General features: G+C 41.1%; 1 protein-coding gene across 1 annotated transcript in view; it reads left to right on the top strand.

Moving 5' to 3' along the window:
- The window catches only part of USP35 (ubiquitin specific peptidase 35), a 54,368-nt gene that overhangs the window by 8,048 nt on the left and 25,628 nt on the right, over positions 1–20,692 (top strand). The window contains exon 3 of the mRNA XM_036746372.1: positions 4,744–4,873. Coding sequence (XP_036602267.1) covers positions 4,744–4,873 — 130 coding nt within the window. The remainder of the gene's footprint in view (positions 1–4,743; positions 4,874–20,692) is intronic.

Below are 20,692 nucleotides of genomic sequence, written 5' to 3'. Positions count from 1 at the left end.
AGGAAGGGTTTGCTTGAACCCTTCCAAAGACAGGGAGCTGGCTATCTCAGCCGTCTCTGATTATTGTGAAGTTCTTTGCATCGATTGAAATCTGTCTCCCTGCAACTGCCACTGGTTTTAGTTCCATTTTGTTAAATTCAGCAAACATTTATTAATCACCTGCTATGTGAAGAACACCATGGTAGGCTTTTGGGTCCTCAGACTATGACTGGCACACCCTGAAAAATAGGAAAGGACTCACAAGAGTCAAGACCATAGCTGTGGCGTACCGTGGAACAAAGAATCCTCCCTAGCATTTGGGACTGTTTAGTGCCTAAGTCCTCAGTATGGTCTTACAATGCAGAGCCCAGAAAAAGCCCCCTGGGGCAACAGAATCCTCAGAGCCTCATTGCTCTGCCACAGAGAGACCTCCCCTGCCTATCTCATACTCTCTTGTTCTCAGTCCCTTCTGCGCTAGGAGAACCAGTTTAGCAAACACTAACCCGGAAACCAGTGTTAGTTTTGCTTTTATAATCTGGTTACAACTAACCTTAGAGTGGGAGAGAAGATGTCTTTGGTAAGGTTAGTCACAAGGGCTCCTGCAATTTTGCGTTCGTAGTTCGTTTGCATTGCCTTCTCTATTATGCACAGTGTGGCCCTTGCTCTCATGGAGCTTATAGTCTAAAAGCTTTGTGCCCCCGCCCCCCCCCCCCCGCCCGCCTCAAAGGCCAAGCAGAAATAAATCTGCTCCACACAGCAGCTCTTCAGATCCCAGTATGTCCCTCTCCACATCTTCTTCCACACCTTCTCATCTTTAGCTTTGACATCCCATAGGACTGGTCCTGATGTAGTACAGTCATGGCCCCTCCCCATCCTGGTCATTCTCCCAAACATGTGCTCATCAGTGTCCTTACTAAAATTCATCCTCTCTTTCTCCCTACTCCTCCTTCAAACTGGGGCCTAAGTAGGGATGGGGACCTCCCGATGTAGAGTGGAGGCACATGTACCTGACCCTGCAAGGATTGATGGTAGATGCTGAGTCTTCATTCCCCTGATGGGGCTCCAGGGACTGCCCAAGCTTGGTTCCATCCTGAACTTTATCTAAGAGCTGGCAGGGCTAAAATTAGAAGCCCCGGCTTAGCAGCCCCTCTTCTTCTGGATGCCAGAGAGAGGCGAAATGAGTAGATTGCTCAGGGGAAATTCCTCTGGGGAAGTAGAGTGATCTCCCTCCCCTTCTCTTCTATTCCCCTGGAAAAGTAATTAAGGATGCTCAGGGGCTGAGAGGCAAAGTTTGAGAAAATGCATTAAAAGCTACTGGCAGGGGTTCAAAGTCAAGCCAGACTGCCCCGAGATGAGAACAAGGAATGGAGAGAAGGGGGAAGTCAGCATGGGCGAAGGAGAGATGAGGGGTAGTGAGTCAGAGCCAGTGTCTGAGGCTGGGCTCAGGCCCAGATCTGGCTTAGGGTCCTCTCCCTTAGCGGCCGTGTCTGCCTCTGGTTAGCAGAAATGAACCCTATCAAGGGGCTTTGGGTATGAAGGGAAGGAAGAAGCAGGTAGGGACAGAGTAAGGTGAGGCCCTGTTTGCTACCTGTCTGTAGAATCTTGGAAGCACGTATGAACTTGTGGGACATTAGAAACATTCATTGTCCGTTAGAAACAAACTTGTAGATTTTTGGAATCTTACAAACTTAGAGAATCTTAGAAAAACAAAACAAAACAAGACTTTGCAGATTTTGAAGTACCATGGGCATGTGAGTTGTTGTAATTAGGAACTTTAAAAGTGATGGACTCTTGGAAACGTATTGATAGACTTAAAAGCGTAGACAGTCAATAAGTATTTACTCAGCGCCTACTGTGGGCCAAGCCCCGTGATAGGCTCTGGAGATTAAAAAAAAATGAAATAAATGCTTCCCTCTAGGAGCTCACATTCTGTCAGGGAAATACTGTGCTCACGTATAATTGTATTAAAAAATATACAAAGTGATACACGGAGTCTTGAAACTTAGAATCTTAAAATAATAGAACTTCATAGCTGAAAGGGACCTCAGAGGCCATCTAGTCCTGCCTCTTACCCAAGGAAGGAATGTCTTCTAGAGAGGTGGTCTTCTGGCCTTTGCTTGAATACCTCCAGTGTTGAGATAGTCACTAGGGCAAGAAGCAGCTCATTTAGGATCGTAGATTTAGAGCTGAAAGGGACCTCAGGGTCATCTAGTCTGGCCCCCACTTTTTGCAAATGGAAACTGAGGCCATGGAGGTTAAATAACACTTGGCCAATGGTGACACAAGCTGTTAAGTAGCAGAGCCAAGATTTGAACCCAGGCCCCTTGATTCTAAATCCAGTATTCTTTCCAGGCCCTGTACCAACTCTCCAGAAGTCCCATTGGTCTTGAACAACTGCTTTGAACAAGCCAAATAAAACAAATTGTCTGTACCCTCAGGGAGCTTGTGTTCTGTCTGGGGAGAAAAAGAATCAAAATGACTTCTTATACTGTTAGTCCATTGGTCCACAAATATTTAGTGAAAAGCTATTTTATTTGTTCAAACAGGAAAAAAGGCGGAGTATGTGATATAAAGGAAAACATTCTGGATTGGGAGTCAGGAACCCTGGGTTCTGGTCTAACTCTCCGGTTGAGGATGGACTGGTCCCTTCGCCTCTATGGGCCTCAGCTTCCTCATCTGTAAAATGAATTCTTAACTTTTTCTTGTCATAGATCCCTTTAGCAGAGAAACCTATGGACCCCTTCTCACAATCATTTTTTTCTTTTTTTAATTTTCTTTTTAATTTATAGAATAAAATAAGCATTTCCATAATGTCATACAATAAAAAGATGATTATACATGAAACTGCAAATCTGCTAGGCACAACTTGCTATTCCTTTCAAATATACAATAAAATTATCATGTACATTTCTTTTTTTTTTCTTTCCTCCACTCCTCATAGATGACTACCATTAGACACAAATATATATGTGTGTATATATACACATATATACTACAATCATTTTTTTAATGCATAAAATAAGATACATAGGATTACAAAGGAAACCAACCACATTGAAATATATAAAACATTTAATTTTAAATAGTTTATTTTTAAAAAAAATTTGTATTTTAATATATTTAAACAAATATATTTATTATATGTTTTTAAAGTTTTTAAACCATAGGTCATGAGCCCCAGGTTAAGAATCCCGGAACCAGATGATCTCTAAGATCCTTTTCATCTCTAACAATTGGTGCATCTTATTTATATATATGTATATATAGAGAGCTCCTACTATGTGCTAATCCCTGTGCTGAAATAATTAGATCATAGAATTTTAGGGATAAAAGGGGCCTTAGATATCAACTAGCTTATGAGCTGATGGAAAATAAAATAAATAAAGAAAACAATATACATAATGATTATATAAATGAAGGAAGAACAACAGGACAAGATTTGAATGCTGCTCCATTATAAATGACAATGCTTGGCCCCAAAGAAGAGATATAAGAAGGCATTTCCACTCTCCCCCCTCCCCCCTACTTCTTTGCAGAGGCGGGGGACCGTGGGTGTGGAACAGTGCCTCTAACATAAGACATTTTTGACATGTCAATTACTTTTGCCAAACTTTTTCTTTCCCTCTTTTATTCTTAATTATAAGGGATGGCGCTCTGGGAAGGGGGGAGGGAAATGAGAAAATGGGAAACGAAGGTGACGTGAAAACAAAAGACATTAATACAAATTTATTTTTTAAAAAATCTACTAGTCCAACCTCTCACAATTTACACAAGAAGAAACTGATGCCCAGAGAGGGGAAGCAGCTTGCCCAAGGCTGCACAGTGAGTTAATGGCTGAGCCAAGACTAGAGGTCAGGTCCTCTGACTCCTAATCTAGTATTTTCTTGTGCATGAAGATATGAGAGGTTTAAAGATGATTTATACACTAACCCTGCCTTCAAGCAGCTCACAGCCCACTATGGGAGATAAGGCAGGACACAGATAAGTGTGATTGAAGGCAGACTAAGCATTATTAAGTGCCTGCTGTATGCAGAGCACTGTTGGGTACTAGGGGAGAATAAGATAAAGTATGACACAGTGCTGTGTGAAATGGAAGGGAAGGGAGCTCCCTTCTCTTTGGGGGATCAGGGAAGGCCCCAGCTATGAGGTGCCACAAGCTTGATACTGTCTGTGATGACCCCAATGGTAATATTAGCAGTAGCGCACATTTGCTTAGTTTATAAAGTGCTGCCTTCCTATCACCTCTTTTAGGGATTGTTCCATTTTACAGATGAGGAAGCTAGGGCTCAGAGTGGGTTAGTTGATTTGCCCAAGATCCCATAGTTAAGTCAGTACTGGAACCAGGATTCTAACCCCAGCCTTTGGCCTCCAGTCTCATGGTCTCTCTACTGTATCATGCTGCAGAACTGGTTTCCTGGGGGCTAAGAGCATGTATTGGGATGACCAAGCCTCTCTCAGGGCAGTGACCTGGAAGATTGGGACCTGGCATGGTGAGGAGTTGGCAATAGTGGGGCGTGGTGTGACCTCTTCAGTGGGCCTGGACTCTGGAGTTCAGGGTTTGGGGGCGGTGGAAAGGGATGGAATGGCCCGGCTGCAGGAGAGGATGTAAGGGGTCAATCTAGACCAATGACCTTTAACATCTTGGGCTGGCCGTGTAGTTGGAACTAACCGTAGACAAAGTAGATGGCTATCTAGATGATATCCAACCACTGATCTGTGTCTTTTTTTCTTTCCTTTTAATTTAAACTCTCCTAATTCTTTTAGGATGATCGACTGGGTATCTTGGCCCCTGGGGAAAAACATAGACAAATGGATCATCACCTTGCTAAAGGGCCTAGCAGCTGTTAAGAAGTTCAGCATTTTGATTGAAGTCTCTCTCTCCAAAATAGAGAAGGTCAGCACCCATCCCACACTCCCTGTTAGGACCTGGGGCAAAAATCCCACTGCAAGGGGCCTGGGAAAACTAGAGCCATTGGCAGAAATGGATGTGGCCTTGACAGGCTCCAGCCATGGTGGGGGCTTGTGTGGTTTAGTGAGAGAAATACTGGGCAGGGAGTTAGGAGACAGGCCCTCTAACTCACTATGTGATTTGGGGCAAATCATTTCCCTAGGTCTCCTTTTTCTCACCTTTGAAATGAGGAGGTTGGGCTAAATGATGTCTAAACTCCCTTATGGTTCTGATATTCTATGATCTAAGGTTCCTTCCAGTTCTCGTATTCTATGTTCTAAGGTTCCTCCCAGTTCTCATAGCCTATGTTCTAAAGTCCCTCCTAGCTCTGATAGTCTGTGTTCTAAAGACCCTCCCACTCTGACATTCTGTGTTCTAAGGTCCCTCCCAGCTCAGACGTTGTAGGTTCTAAAGCCCCTCCCAGCTCTGACATTCTGCATTCTAAGGTTCCTCCCAGCTCAGAAATTTTGGGTTCTAAATCCCTGCCCAGCTCTGACATTCTCTGTTCTAAGGTCCCTCCCAGTTCAGACATTTTGGGTTCTAAAGCCCCTCCCAGCTCTGACATTCTCTATTCTAAGGTCTCTCCCAGCTCTGACACTCTCTATTCTACGCTCCACCTACCCCCCACCTCCCAGCTCTGACATTCCATGTTCTAAGGTCCCTTCCAGCTCTAACACTGGGTATTCAGTGTTCTAACATTCTGTGGTCTAAGATCCCTTCAAGTTCTAACATTCTATATTAGATTATATACAAAACTCTTTGCTCAGCATTGGGTATACAAAGATAAATATGGCATAGACCCTGTTCTGAAAGAACTTACAATCCAATGGGAAAGAAGTGTACACAAATAACTATAATGCGAGACAGAGAGAGAGATAAAGTACAAAGGAGGGTCTCTCCCAGCTCTAACGTTCTTTGTTCTATGCTCTTTTCCAGTTCTGACATTCTGTGTTCTAACAGTCTATATTCTAAGGTTCCATCTGTTCTAATACCCTTTGAATCTGTGAGCTCTCCATTAAACAGCTGTGTGCACAGAGGCACCTTTGGCACTGAGGGGGAGGTGGAGACTAGTAAGATAAAGTCCACTCCTCCCTCTCCGGACTTCTCCACCTCCCTGCCAGCAGCCTTCTCACCCTGGGGATGCCTCCAGCTTGCGGCTCTCTCTTCTGATTGGTGAGTCTCTGGCCCAGTCCACCATTTCATGAGGTGCCCAGGCCATGCTTACTTCACTGCTGACTCCACTCCTTACTCTCTGGATTTCTTCACCTCCTCCTCATCAGCAGCCTTGTTCCCCTTTCTTCACTACTGCTCCTCCTCCAGTTTCCCAGCTCCCCATTATTGTTGTCTTCTTCCATTAGAGTGTAAGCTCCTCGAGGGGAAGGACTGTCTTGTTGGCTTGTATTTGTACCTCCAGGTCTTAGCACAGTGCCTGACACATAGTAAATGCTTAATAAATGCTTGTGTTCTCTCTCTCTCTTTCTCTCTCCCTTTCCCTCCCTCCCCCTCTCTTTCTTCCTCTTTCTTTCTTTTTTTCCTCTTTATTCATCCTTTCTTTCTCCTTCCTCTCCCTCCCTCCCTCTCTTTCTTTCCTTCTCTTTTTCTTTCTTTTTTCTTTCTTTTTCTGCTTCCTCTCTTCTCTCTTCTCTCTCTCTCTCTCTCTCTCTCTCTCTCTCTCTCTCTCTCTCTCTCTCTCTCTCCCTATCCATCTATCTCAACCCTCAAGGAGTTTACAATTTAGTAGGGTAGTAAGTATATAGGAGTAGGATAGTAAGGGTATAGACATGAACTTGGTTAGTTAGCTCTAGTATGAGCCAGGATGTAAAATAGGCTTTTAAACACTTAGGGCAGCTAGGTGGCACAGTGAATAGAGGACCAGCCCTAGAATCAGAAGGACCTGAGTTCAAATCTGGCCTCAGACACTTGACACTTAGTAGCTGTGTGACCCTGGGCAAGTGGCTTAACCCCAATTGTCTTGCCAAAAAAAAGTGGAACTCAATATTATGCAAACTCTGAGAAAAGAGAGAGCTCTTTAAGCTGGGGTAGATCAGGGAAGGCTTTTTAGCAGTAAGAAGTAGGCCAGAGTAGGTCATCTAATACAAAGGAGCCATAGGGACCTCCAGGTTAACTTTTAAAAAGCGGTTATGTATAGTAGTTAGGTACAGGTTCAAAACAGCTGCTTACATGTGGCATCCTGAAGGTGATGTGGCCACCCCACTGCCCCTGTCATTTTTTCAGTCTAGTCCCTCACTTAGATAAGTTTCAAGCATAGTTATCACATGTTACAACATATAAACAAGGATTCATATTCATGAATACCCCATATTCTGTCAATGAGTCTTCATTTTTACTTTATCATGGATAGACTTGACCACAGCGTCCATCTCTACACTGTACAAGGTCTACTAGGTTCTCCGAAGGTAGAAAGACTTTGGAGTCCTGCTCCTGCCCATGCCTGTTGTCCAAAGGCTGACCTAGCTAAGTGTGGACACCAGGGCATCAAGGTCTTTGGTCATAGCAATTCATGAAGAAATAAGAGGTTTGGCATCAATACCAAGGTGGGAGTAGTGGCAACACCAAGGAAATAATCTGGCAGCTGAGATGAAAGAACCTTCGGAGGGTGTCAGATCCAGCCAGTATCACAGGAATCCTCTGTACATACAAGCAGTGGTCCTCTAGCTTCCGCTTCAAGCCTTTCAGTGATTGGGCATGGCCACACATTCGTTCATTCCCCTTTTGGAAACCTCTAATTGTTAGGCAGTTAGGATGAAATTTCCATATATTGAGCCTAAATCTTCCTCTCCACAACTTCTGCCCATTTTTCCTAGCGCAGGAGGATTCCTTCTGAACACAGTTCCTTTTAACATGCCCTAAGATCGTCTTAGCTTTTTTTTTTTTGACTGCCATCATTACTCACATTGAACTCAAGATCTTTTTCACAAAAACTGTTGTCTTGTCCAATTTTTGCCATTTTGTACTTTGGAGGCAGCATAGCTTAGTGGGAAAAACCCTGGAGCTGGAGTCAGGAGAAGCCTCCATAGAAATACTTCTCCTGACCCTTAGCTTCAAGGCCATGGGCAAATCATATAGCCTTAGTTTCCTCATTTGTAAAATGGGGATAATAATGCCTGTACTAATGCTTCATGGCGTACCTACAGCACAAAATTAGATACCTTATGTAAAGTACTTTGTAAACCATAAACACTAGTCATTCTTGTTTTGCAATTGGGTTTTTTAACCTCAAAACTCTTTTTATTTATTATGAATAACTATCACCTCTGACATATGCTGTCTGTGTGATTATAAAGTCGTTTGTCTTCTGTATGCTCCAGTCAGCTTTCTAAGACTATAAGTTGTAGACAAATTGCTAATCTACATTGTTGGAGCAAATCACCATATCAGGAGTTCCCTACACCAATGAAATCATAGGCCTATAGATATTCTATCTGTCATCTTATCTATGTCTATCATCTATCTATCTATCTTTCCATCTAGCTATCTATTATCTACCTACCTTCCATCTACCTAACCATCTATTTATCTGTCATCTATCTTCATCTAGCTATCATCTACCTATCTATCCATCTACCTATCATTCATACTTCTTTTTATTATATCCTAGCTGATTAAATATCATTAGAGCCTGTCTTTCTAGCATGTACAAATGTTTTTGCACTCTAATTCTGTCACCCAAGAGTTAGCTGTCCCTTCCAGCTTCCTGCCATCTATAAACTTAACAGGTGTTCCATGTATACCTTCTACAAGACATTGATAAAAATATTAAGCAACAGCAGACCAAGAATAGATTCCTTGGAAACTTCATTGGTCTTCCCTCAAATCAACACCAACCCATTAGCTACTATTCTTTAGGTAAAGGTCATTCAAATCTACCTGCATATACTGTCCTTTTGCCCATATCTCTATGTCTTATCCATAGGAATAGAATGAGACTCTTCTATATGCCAGGTTTATTATGTCTGTGGCATTCTCCGATCAAAAGTCTAGTAGCCCTGTCAAAAAAGGAAATAAAATTAGTCTAACGTCACCTATTTTTGATAAAGTCATGCTAGCTCTTTGAGATTCCTACTCCCCTTTCTAAAACCCATACATAACTCACCTTTAGTAATACTTCCTGCAATTTTGCTAGGAATGGAAGTCAGGCTCATCAGTCTATGACTTTAAGACTCCATCCTCTTCCCTCTTTTTGAAATGAGGACAGCTTTTGCCTGTCCATTGTCTCATGACACTTTTCCCACTTCTGAGATTTTTCAGAGATCACCAACAGCAACCCAACAATCCCATCTTCCAGTTCCTTTACTATCTTGGGATATCCTGATCTCTTGAACTCCATCTTGGATTCACCTCCCCATTAATCTCTTTTGTTCTGCCTCTTCCAATCAGATTATTTCTGTCAGAGCAAATAAAAACATAATAAGAGTTGAATAATTCTGCTGATTCTCTGTCCATCTATGGTCAGATTCCCATCCACCTTGAACAGTGATGGTCCTAGGCTCCCTTCAATCATCATCTTGTTCTCAAAATAGTTACCAAAGCCCTCTCTCTTGGCTTTAGCTTTCTTCTCAGAGCTTGGCTTATTCTGAGTTCTGGCTTCTCTGATGTTAATCTTATAATACCTTGTAATACCTTACCACTCCTTTGTATCTTCAGTTACTATCCCTTGCTTTTATTTTTTATACACATCTTTAAAAAAATCTAAATTGACCAAAGAATTAATTTCCTATGAATCTATGTCAGTCTCCTTAATTACTCCCCTTTTTTCTTCGTTTGGAATAATTTCTTTTCCTGCCTTTGGAATTTTATTTTTGAGAATGCCCCACGCTTTGTTGGCTGACTATCTTAGGCAAGGGTCTTTATGTGGGATACCTAGGTGGCTTAGTCAATAGGGTGCCAGACCTGGAGTCTGTACACCTGAGTTCAAATCCAGCCTCAGACACTTACTAGCTGTGTAACCCCAGGCAAGTCACTTAACCTGTTTGCCTCAGTTTCCTTATCTGTAAAATGAGTTGGAGAAGGAAATGACAAAACATTATTTTTGCTAAGAAAGCCCCAAATGGAGTCATGAAGAGTCAGATATGACTGAAATGACTGAACAAATTCTTTATCGAAATTCTTTCTCTCCAAATGGAGGATGTGAGACTATACCTTGTTTTCCAGAATCATGAATTTTAAAATCAAGTAGTCACTTCCTCCTAAGCTATCCCTCATCTCTATGGCAACAATGTTATTTATCATCATCAGAGCCTCCTTCTTTTCAAGAATGAAATGATTATTCAGGCAATTCAAGAATTTGTTAGTTTTTCTGCTTTTGGCAGAGGGAATTTTTACTTTCGGTAAACAAGAAGTCGAATCATTACTACATCATGACTCTGTATGAGATTTGTTACCTGTTTCCTGAATTCCTCATCTGTTTCTTCCTTTTGTCCAGTTGGCGTTTATTACAGTATATAGACCACAACTATATCGGCTCTATTTTTTTCTCTTATAGTCATCCAAATTCTCTCCACTGTTTTCACCCCCTGCCCCCAGTTCATGAGATTTCCTCGCATGAGTGTCCTTGAAGTATTGAATTAATATTAAAGGGATCTTAAGCAATCCACAAGACAAAAAAATTATAGCATTTAAAAAAAGTTTTAAAATTTTCTAAATAAATACATATAAGAAAATATAAATAGTATATATGCTTCTATAGTCATAGACTTCTCCATAATTTGTTGACAAATCAGCAGTCAACAAGTATCTATTAAGCACCCACTCTGTGCCAGGCACTTTGCTGCATACTGGGGATACAAAGAGAGGCAAAAACAGTTCTTGACTTCAAAGAGTTCACAATCTAACGAGGGGGACAACATGCGAACAACTATGTACAAAGAAGAGATACATGGGATTGATTGGAAATAATCTCAGGTGGAAAAAAGACTTAATTTAAGAAGCATTTATTAAACACCTGCTATCTACTAAACTCTGTTCCGTATTAGAGAGAACAAGATAACTAAGACTCAGTATCTTAAAAAAAACAAACAATTTACATTCTAATGGAAGGAATGATAAACAAATATATGTATGTATACAATATACAAATATATATATAGACTATATATATATATATATATACACACACACACACACACACAAATATATACAAATAACTACTACGAGAGAGTAAGAGCTGACTAAAGGAAAGGTCCGGTCAGAGTACTATGAGAAATCTAAGTGGAGAGATCACTTTCCCCTTGGGCAAGGAGGGAAAAAAGTTAGGAAAATCTTCATGAATGAGCAAAGGCAAAATATTTATCAAGTACTTACTAGGTGCCAGGCACTGCAAAGGCATCTCGCTCCAAAGTGAGATATCCTGTCCTCAAGGAAATTATAATAGGGGAGAATAAAAGATGTAGTGGCAAGGAAAGGTCTAGTCTGGGAAGTCACAGGGATGGTGAGTGGAACCATTGGGACATTGATTAAAATGCCCTTTCTGGAAACAGTTTTATTTATTTACTTGGTTGCTGTTCCCAGAGCTAGTGGGAGACCAGTAGGGTACCCCTATGGCAGCAAAGCAGAGGGGGCCACGGTGGGTGATTGGATGAGAAGTGAAACATGACTTGGTCCGGAATTGGCTAGATACAGTGGGCTGTGTGAGTCTGTGCTCATTCACTCCCTTCATGGAACAGTGGCGTTTAAGCTGGGCCTTGAAGGAAGGGAGTAACCCAGGGATCTCAACCAGGTCTGGTGCTGTTTCACATTGTCATCAGTGACTTGGATACAAGCATAGATTACATCCTTCTGAAATTTGCAGGTTACCCTGAGATGGAAGGTTTGGCCACCTCACTGGACAGGAAGCCTTGGTTTCCCAAAGGGGAGGGGTGGCTTCTCTCCTGGATGACAGGGTTTGGCACTGTACGATAGGGTGAGGATCCCCAAAAGATCTTTAGATAGTTTAGAACATGGGTGGGACTTATTAAGGGTAAATGTACAGTCTTCTACTTGAGTTCATAAAATCAGTTTTCAAAAATACAAAGTGAATTAGTGGCTACTTAGCAATTTGATTGAAAAAAAAAGTAGCTGAAGGGTTTTAGTGGATTACACACTCAATATGAGTCAACAGTGCTGGGGCAGCTAGATGGTACAAGTGGATAGAGCACTGGTCCTTGGAGTCAGGAGGACCTGAGTTCAAATGCAGCCTCAGATGCTTACTAGCTGTGTGGCCCTGGGCAAGCCATTTAACCCCAATTGCCTCCAAAAAAAAAAGAGTCAACAGTTGTTGAATCACAGCTAAGAAAGCTAAATTAATCTTAGGCTACATCAAGATTGGCATGGTACCCAGAACTGGAGTACTCTGCCCTCGTTAGACTCTGTCTGGGGTATTGTGTTCACTGCTGGGAGCCACATTTTAGGAAGGGTATTTGTAATCTGGAGAACATCCACAGTGGGGCCGCTGAAATGATGGGCAGCCTTTCGTTCAGAACACATAAGTATGGCATCCCCTCTGGAGCCTTTTCCTTAACGTTTAAGGGTTGGTATGCCAAAAGGGATTCCTGACTACTGCTTTTCTCAGGGATCCAAGGGTAACATTTAGAAGATGAAGCTTCTAATACTCATGAGGCTTCACTGATTAAGAATTAGTATTTACAGAAGGTATTTACTAAGCGGGTATAGTCAGGACAATTAGTACAAAAGCATTCCACCCCTGCCAATGGGTGGCACACTCTTCCTCTGCACTCATAAGCTTCCTGGGGAGAGTGGGATCAAACTTAGACTATGGTAGCTGTGAGGCACTGACCCTGGCTCCCGGGAGCCTTTTTCTTCCTTTGTAGAGTCTTCATGATTCTAGGTAAGTCTCCCTGTTAGGCTCTAAGGTTGGGGCCTCTGATGGGTCTGCAGATGACATTGCTCACTGCCACTAGTGACTGTCCTTTCCACCTCTGTTAGCCTCTACAACTCTGGCAGTCACTGTCACTGACTGGTCACTTGTGGGACCACTGATGGGACCTCTCGGTCTCCCAAACTCACCAGGTCACCTGGGCAGCCCCATCTCAAGATACTTGTTTACCTAAGATCCCTAAGATCCTAAAAGTATAAACACAGAAGAACCAGAGATGCCATCTGCTTAGGGATACACCAGGGTGGAATGGGGGATAGAGCAGCTAGCCTTCCTCTAGCTCCCTCAGGGTGTTATTCCCAAGGCTTATTACCTTCTGAGTAGGAGATAGGGAGAATGGAGATTTAGCTTCTTTTCTCAGGAGATGCTTTTTTTTTGCTCTTGGTATATCTTGCTCTGCTCCTGGCTGGATGTGTTGTTCAGATTCTATAATAATAATAATTTACCATGGTCAGTGGTTGGGGGATGGGGTGAAGGAGAGAGAGTGGGCGGGGATCAATTTTGAAGAATGTTTAGTCACTCAGTCAATCAGCAAGCACTTATTAATCATCTATTTATGTATCAGGCATTGTGCTAGACATTGGAGATGCAAACACAAAAAAGGAAGCCATCTTTATTCATGAGGAACTTACAGTCTGATGGGGAGACAAGTCCGTATATAGGCACATACAAAATAAATATAGAGAGAAATACAGGGTAGTTTGGGAGAAGATCGCCAGCAGTCATGTGGATCAGTAAAGGTTTCATGTACAAGGGGGAAAAGAGTTCATGGAGACAGGCTGACCGTCTTCAAGTAGAATCCGAGGTTTACAGTGGGAAGAGACTTTGAAGGTGATTCAGTCCAGCCCTTAATTGGAAGGCTATAGTGGAGAAAGGGGTCAGATGTATTCTGCTTGGCCTCAGAAGGCAGGTGGACATCACAGAGAGACAAATTAGGGTTGATGTGAAGGAAAATTTCCCAGCAATTTGAACCATCCAAAAAAGGGACCTTCAGAAACAGAGGGTTTATTGTCACTAGAGGTCTCTGAACAAAGACTGGATAATCACTTATCAATGATGTTGAAATTCCTTTTCAGGCTTGGGTTGGACTAGATGGCCTCTGAGGTCCCTCCCAGTTCTGAGGTGCTATAGTTATATAATTCTCATTGTAAGGAATGCATCACGTATTTTAAAATATTAAACAAATGTGAGTCATTATTATTATTATTAACTCATCGTTATTATGGAGTTCAGATAGACATGGTCCAGGGACATCACTATCCTGTGGTTTTCTTTCATATTTAATATTCTACAGGTTGTTATGCAAATGGGTGAAGTGAGCTGGGTTGTTGTTTTTTTCTTAATTGAATAAAATAATTGGGAAATGAGCTCATCTTCTGCAGGCTCATTGAAAACATCTTTGGGATAGCTCCAATAGCAGACAAGATGATGGGGATGAGATATGTTTCATCCAGCTCCCGTATGGTTTTAATGTTTTCTACCAGGTCTCTGTATTTTGAAACCTTTTTACCCCACGTAGTTTGAAGATTGTGAGTATTTAATATGATAAAAGCTATAAAAAGAGTTGTTAAATTTTTATGATTTAATGTTATGTTCAGGCGATTGTGGGCAACATTTCTTTCTGTAATAATGTTCCAGTTCCATGACAGTTTATTTGTTGAATGCTCAAGAATATTGGGGGGTTTGTATTTGTAGTTTGTGTATTTGTCATCTGTCAGTTATTGAAAGATAGCAAGCTCCTAGTGTGTAATTCTGACCACCTGATCATGTCCTTCTAGGAATTTTGTAGGTGCTAAATTGGTTATAACGATTATACTATCATTATTGCTACTTTTATCGTAGCTTTGTCATTTAAAATGGAGAAGCAGCCTTGACAAGGTATTTTCTTGTATAAATACTTTTTTTTTTCAGTGTTACAATCTGTATACATCCTGTACATAACTAGTTTTTTTTTAATATTCTCTCCCCACTAGAATGTATGCTCCTTGAGAGCAGAAATTGCTTTTGCCTTTCTGTATCCCCAGCGCTTAGCATAGTTACCTGGCACACAGTAGGTGCTTAATGCTGGCTGTTATTGTTGCTGCTGCTGCTGCTAATGATTATAAATACTTTGTATAAAATATGCAAACACGCAATTGACCCGAATTTGAAAGGGGGCGTTGGTGTTCTCCCCTTTGGTAATAGATATGTGATGCCTTCTGCCAAGAAAGCTGGGATCGTGTTTACTTCTCAGAGAAAGCTGGTTAGCTGCTTTGTTAGTAATTAATTCATGCACTATTGTAAAGCGTTTGAACCAATGGATATTTCCCTTCTTTGGCCTTGTAACTTTCTAGTTTTTAGAGAAGCCAGAGTTTCACTTTCCTATCGTGACTTTCTGTTTTGTGTTCAATATGACTTGCTTTTTCGTTGTGTTATACTACTCATGCAGCACATATAGACAACCAGAAATTTTCCACATCCTTCTCCTTTGGGAATTCTCTCTCTTCTTTGATTTATTTGTTCTCAAACCTCTCTAGTATAATTTTTGGTTGATGATGAATTTTTGTCATTATCGTCCTTTGCTTTGCTTTGCTTATTCCTTTTCTCACTCTAACCTTTTGACTTTCCATTTCAATTGTTGATTAAAGTGTATCAGGAATTTCTGATATACTTTTATTTTCTGTATTCCATTTCATATATTTCTTTTTTTTGTTGTTGTTGGATTTAATTGAGCAATATGGTATTCAGGGTTTCTAGAGCATTTATGCATTAGCTATTGATGAATCTTCCGGTATCTCTCCCCTGGTCTTCAGTAAGTTTTACAACCTATTTCTGCCATGTTAATATTTGACACCTGTCTTTAGAAATATTCTTAGATAGCTCCAATACCTTTCCTCCTACGGTCTTTGCCATAGCAAAGTGTATCTTTTTGCATAAGTTCTGGGCTGCTTTAATACCGTCGAATATTGTGCAAAAATGTAATCATCTGTGATGGCTATACCAAATACAAGCTTTTAAAAATTACTCTGTTTTTGTTTAGGTGGTCTATTCATTGAATTTATGCCATCAAATTCAAAAAGAGCTTTTCAGAATTCCATTCTCAGTATGCCTATCTCCCTTTCAAATCCATTGGAGACATCAGCATTTTTTTTTGTCCATCCTTTAAGTTAATGAGTAGCATTCCTTGAGTTCATGTTAAATATAGATTTTTAATACCTTCAGGTTATTTAGCTTTTCCCTCTACAGGGAACCTTCTCTTTAGCTTCTGATCTTATTTCATCCTATCTGGGTTTGAGAATGAAGCTATTTCTTACGATTGCCCTGCATTGATCTACAGCTCATTGTTGTGTGACTTGGAGCTGGGGATAACATGAACAAAAAAAGCAGAATGAAGTCCTTGCCTAAAACTGGTAAGATCCATTTTTCAGTTTTATTATGACTTAATATTAATAATATTATGACTTAATATGACTTAATAATGACATAATGAGAGCATTCATGACTTCAACCTTCCATGCACGTTTGTGACTTGTCTACTTCAGTGGTCAGTGACCTCTGCACTGAAGCATTTCTGGGATATTGGGATCTTTGATTTGTTCTGACATATCTTGCCTTCTTGTAATAGCAGAACACAAGGAGAGCCACTTATTCTTCTATCCTTTGTGTCAAATTGATCATCCTAAGAGTCTGGAGTAGGATAAGCCAACAACTCTGTACTCACTTTATCTTTTTCTTAGATTCATAGGGTCAGTTGCATCACTCTGCCTAGGAGGCTAATCTACTTAGTAGTATCACCAGAATCCAGTTGACCAGTGTTTCAGGGTTCTTGTCAGACCTTTATAGCTACCAGAAAGGGCTCAGGACCCTCCTCTGACAATCGCATTCCCTTACTTTGCCATAACCCCCATACACACACACACACACACACACACACACACACACACACACACACACGTGCATTCTCTGTCCCTAGAATGGCACAAATGACGGCTTGGGCAATAACAAGGTCATTATGATTTATTATTTATCATTTATTCTTTTTGGCAGGACTCAGATACAAACAGGCCTAGGACAAGTCACATCCTGCTATGATTTGTTTTTATAGTTAGTATTCTACAAGTATATAAAATAACCACTTTTTTAGTTAAATAAAAGTGTTGGGCTGAAAAGTAATCCTCTCTAGATTCATTGAAATTTCCCTTGGCACAACTCCAAGAACAGACAGGACATCAGGGATTATAATTATATTCCTGTATGATTTTGATCTCCTCTGCTAGATTTCTATCTTTTGAAAACTTTTTACTCCATGTACCTTGGAGATTATGATTATTTGGTAGGGTGTTGTTCTTGAGTTTTTATGGACTGAGGTTATGTCTAGGTAATTGTTAGGCAAAAGTTCAGTTCATGATAATGGTCCAGTTCCAGTTCATTTTGTCAGATGAGTTCTCTAGGACTTTTTAAGGCCATTGTTTCTACTATGGGCATTTCTTGTCTGCCACTCCATGAAAGCATTGAGCTTCTGATACAAAATTCTAACTACCAGGGAATGTCTTGCTAGGTATTCAGCAGGTTCTAAATTTTTTCACCCTGCAGGGATGTGCTGCATTACTTCCACCATTGCTTTGTATCACTTGCATTGATCATTAAATCTGGGTTCCATAAGGATAAGCCTTCTGTAATTTTTAGTGGCAGCAACCCAGTTCTTGAATTGCCATCGTATGTACCTCTGTTTCCATAAATGATCCACATGACCCTGTGTTCCATGTTTCTCTGTCTACATATTGTTGGCCAAGTTCATTAGGATGTTGCCCATGGAGGGCCTTTTGATTCCATTCTTGATCTAAGCTGTTTCATGAGCTCCATCTTCAGGTAAACCACTCTTTCTCATGTTTGACAAATCCAATGGTGTTCTACCTGTAATCAGTCTTTATTATTCTTCTCATCACTAGTTTCTCATCCTTCCCATCTTTTTTGATGGAGTTCAGATAGAAATGGTTCTGAGAGAAATCACTATTCTGCTATTCTTCTGTATTTAGTGTTTTGTAAACCATAGCACAAGTGGGCAAAATGATTATTTTTATTACCATCTTGTTCTCATCTTTTTTGATGGGGTTCAGATAGAAACAGTTCTCAGATAAGAGATTATTATTTGCTGTTTGTTATTTATTATCTTGCTTATTTATATTTACTGTTGCACAGGTGCACAAAGTGACTTTTAATAGCTGAATAAAAGCCTTAGGATGTAAGCTGTAGGCTCACTGAAAGCATTCTTAGGACACCTCCAGCAGCAGAGACAATAGAGATGACATGCATCTCATCCTGTTCCCAAATGATTTTGATCTCCTGTCCTAGGTCTCTATATTTTGAAAGCTTTTCATTCCATAAAGCTTGGAAATTATGGGTATTTGCTGTGGCAATCTTTATTAAAAACTTAGTTCTTAGGTTTTTATGGATCATTGTGGCTGTTGTGGGCAACAGTTTGATCTGTGATAATGGTAAGGTTCCAGGACAGTTTGTGGCTCAGTTTTCCAGGATATATTGAGGTCTATATTTTGAGTATGGGGATTTGTTGTTTGTCCAGCCCTAGAAGGAATCAGGGACGGCTCCCTGGAAGAGGAAGCCCATCACTTCAGCTTTGAAGGATCTTGTGTTTGACTGGAGTGTTGGTTACATGAAGCAGAACAGGGTGAGAAGAAGCTAGAAGAGTTTGGATGGTGCCCAATTATGGAAGGTCTGCAAGTAAGACCTGTGATGTAATGGAAAGAGTAGAGGTTCTGGACTCACACAGTCTGGGTTTGAATCCCAACTCACCCACTATTGACTTTTGGTAATCCTCGTCACTTTAATAGAACCTGGTTTCATCCCTGACATGAAGAGGGCTACCTTAGGTCCCTTCTAGCTGTTTCTTATGATCCCATGCAAGGATCTGGTGAAGGCTTTGGAATAAGGTTATGGCAGACTTCTCAGCCTGTTCTGCCAAACACAGAGAGCCCTGGTGGCTTAGCTGCACCATGAGAGGAAGAGAGCTGAGAAGGCATGAGAACTTTGCTCCCATGCCCAGTTCAGATCAGTGCCGTTCAACAAACATTGATTAAGACCCTACAGGCTGCAAAGTGCCTTGCTCAGTGCTAGAGACAACACACAACTTGGATAATACACCATCCTTGCCCTGATAGAGCTCACACGGGGATAATTCAATTCCACAAAGAGTTACTAAGTGTCTACAGTATGCTGGGTGCTGGGGGTGATGCCCTCAAGAAGCTTACATTCTACTGTGGAGTTCTGGCATATGCATAGATAAGTCAAGACAAAATAGGCACAAAGTAATTTCAAGAGAGAAATGCTAGTAGCTGGGGATGCAGGAAAGTCTTCCTTTAGGAAGTGGCACCTGAACTAATTAAGATTCCAACGCAGATAATATACCATATTACATGATAAGTGCATTAGAGAGTTGTTAAACAAAGTTGGCCTGTGGAATCTAAAGCCTAAGGTTGCTATGGTCTTTGGAGGAGGGGGTGATATAGTTAGGGAAAGCCTCCTAGCATTTGAATTGCGCTTTAAAGGTAATCGTCTGATTGAGTTAATTAAGTCCGTGTTAAGACTAAACATGTTTTCCTGAAACACAAATGGATTTTTGTAATGATCGGATTCAGAAATTGGAATGAAATCTAACAAGTGTCTAAAATCATATATGTAAAAGTCAGTTGGTTTTTGGTTTTTTGATTCTGTATGTTTTATCATATTTTTAAAATTCTATTTTGCTTTTTCTCTAAATTGATACTAATTTTCATGTTAAAAAATCATTGAATTCCAATTCTGTCCCTGCCAAGATATTTATTCTGTTCAGAAAAAAAGTTTGCCACTCCATTCAGATAGAAAGGGGTTGTCCTTGTCCTTAGGTAGAGTACTCTCATTTGGTATAAGTGAAGAGTGTGTGGAAGAGACAGATTAGTCACTGAGGAGAGCAGGACTGTGCTGCTCTGGATGTCTTCTGTAGCTAATAACTCTTCTGCTAAGAAGTAGTAGACGTGGGGGCACGGGCAGAGTGAGGGATTGTGGGTTTTATTTTTTGTTTGTTTCCTTACTCAAAACACCAAGAGGTCTGAAGGGCTGTTGTGTCAGAGAGGGATTGGGTTTGTTCCATATGGTCCTAGAAAGCAGAACTAAGACCAACAGAAGTTACCAAGAAGTAAAGTTAGTTCACTCATTTAACTCTCTGCAGTCTGTCTTCTAGCCTCATCAAACCAAAACTGCCCTCTCCAAAGTTATCAACGATTTCTCAATCCCCATTCTTCTTGTCCTCCCTTCAGCCTTTCACAGTATTAATCACCCTCTCTCTAGATACTCTGTCCTCTATGTTTTCAACTTCTCCTCCTCCTCCTCCTCCTCTTCCTCCTCCTCCTCCTCTTCCTCCTCCTCCTGCTCTTCCCCCTCCTCTCTTTCTTCCTGTCTCCTACTTCTTCTACCTGTCTGACAGCTCCTTCTCAGTCTCCTTTGCTGGATTTCCATCCAGATTGTGCCTGCTAACCAGCTAACTGGCTGGCATCATGCCGACCAAGCCATACCTTCCCCAAACATTCCCTCAGTGCCCATTTCCTGAGATGCTGAAGCCACTGGTCTGACACCAGAGTGAATTTCCTATAGATTCCTAGGAAGGTTTTCATTTCTATTCATTAGTGTTGGGGTGCCAAGACCTGCCTGCCACGTTGCTTTAACTTCTGACCCAGGTACTTGAGGGAAAGAAGGGCTCAGTGGGTTTCATTAAGGACTCGATAGTGTGACACACTGTAGACTCACCAATGGCCAAACTCTCCTCCTTCTATATTCTGTGTCCCCAGACTTCAGGCAGCTTGGAACACAACTGTAGGTCTTCTCCAGAAACACATGGCCCAGGG

Source organism: Trichosurus vulpecula, chromosome 2, assembly GCF_011100635.1.
Source record: "Trichosurus vulpecula isolate mTriVul1 chromosome 2, mTriVul1.pri, whole genome shotgun sequence".
NCBI lineage: Eukaryota > Metazoa > Chordata > Mammalia > Diprotodontia > Phalangeridae > Trichosurus > Trichosurus vulpecula.
The sequence above is the reverse complement of the archived record's forward strand: the minus strand, read 5'-3'. Positions and strand labels throughout refer to the sequence as shown.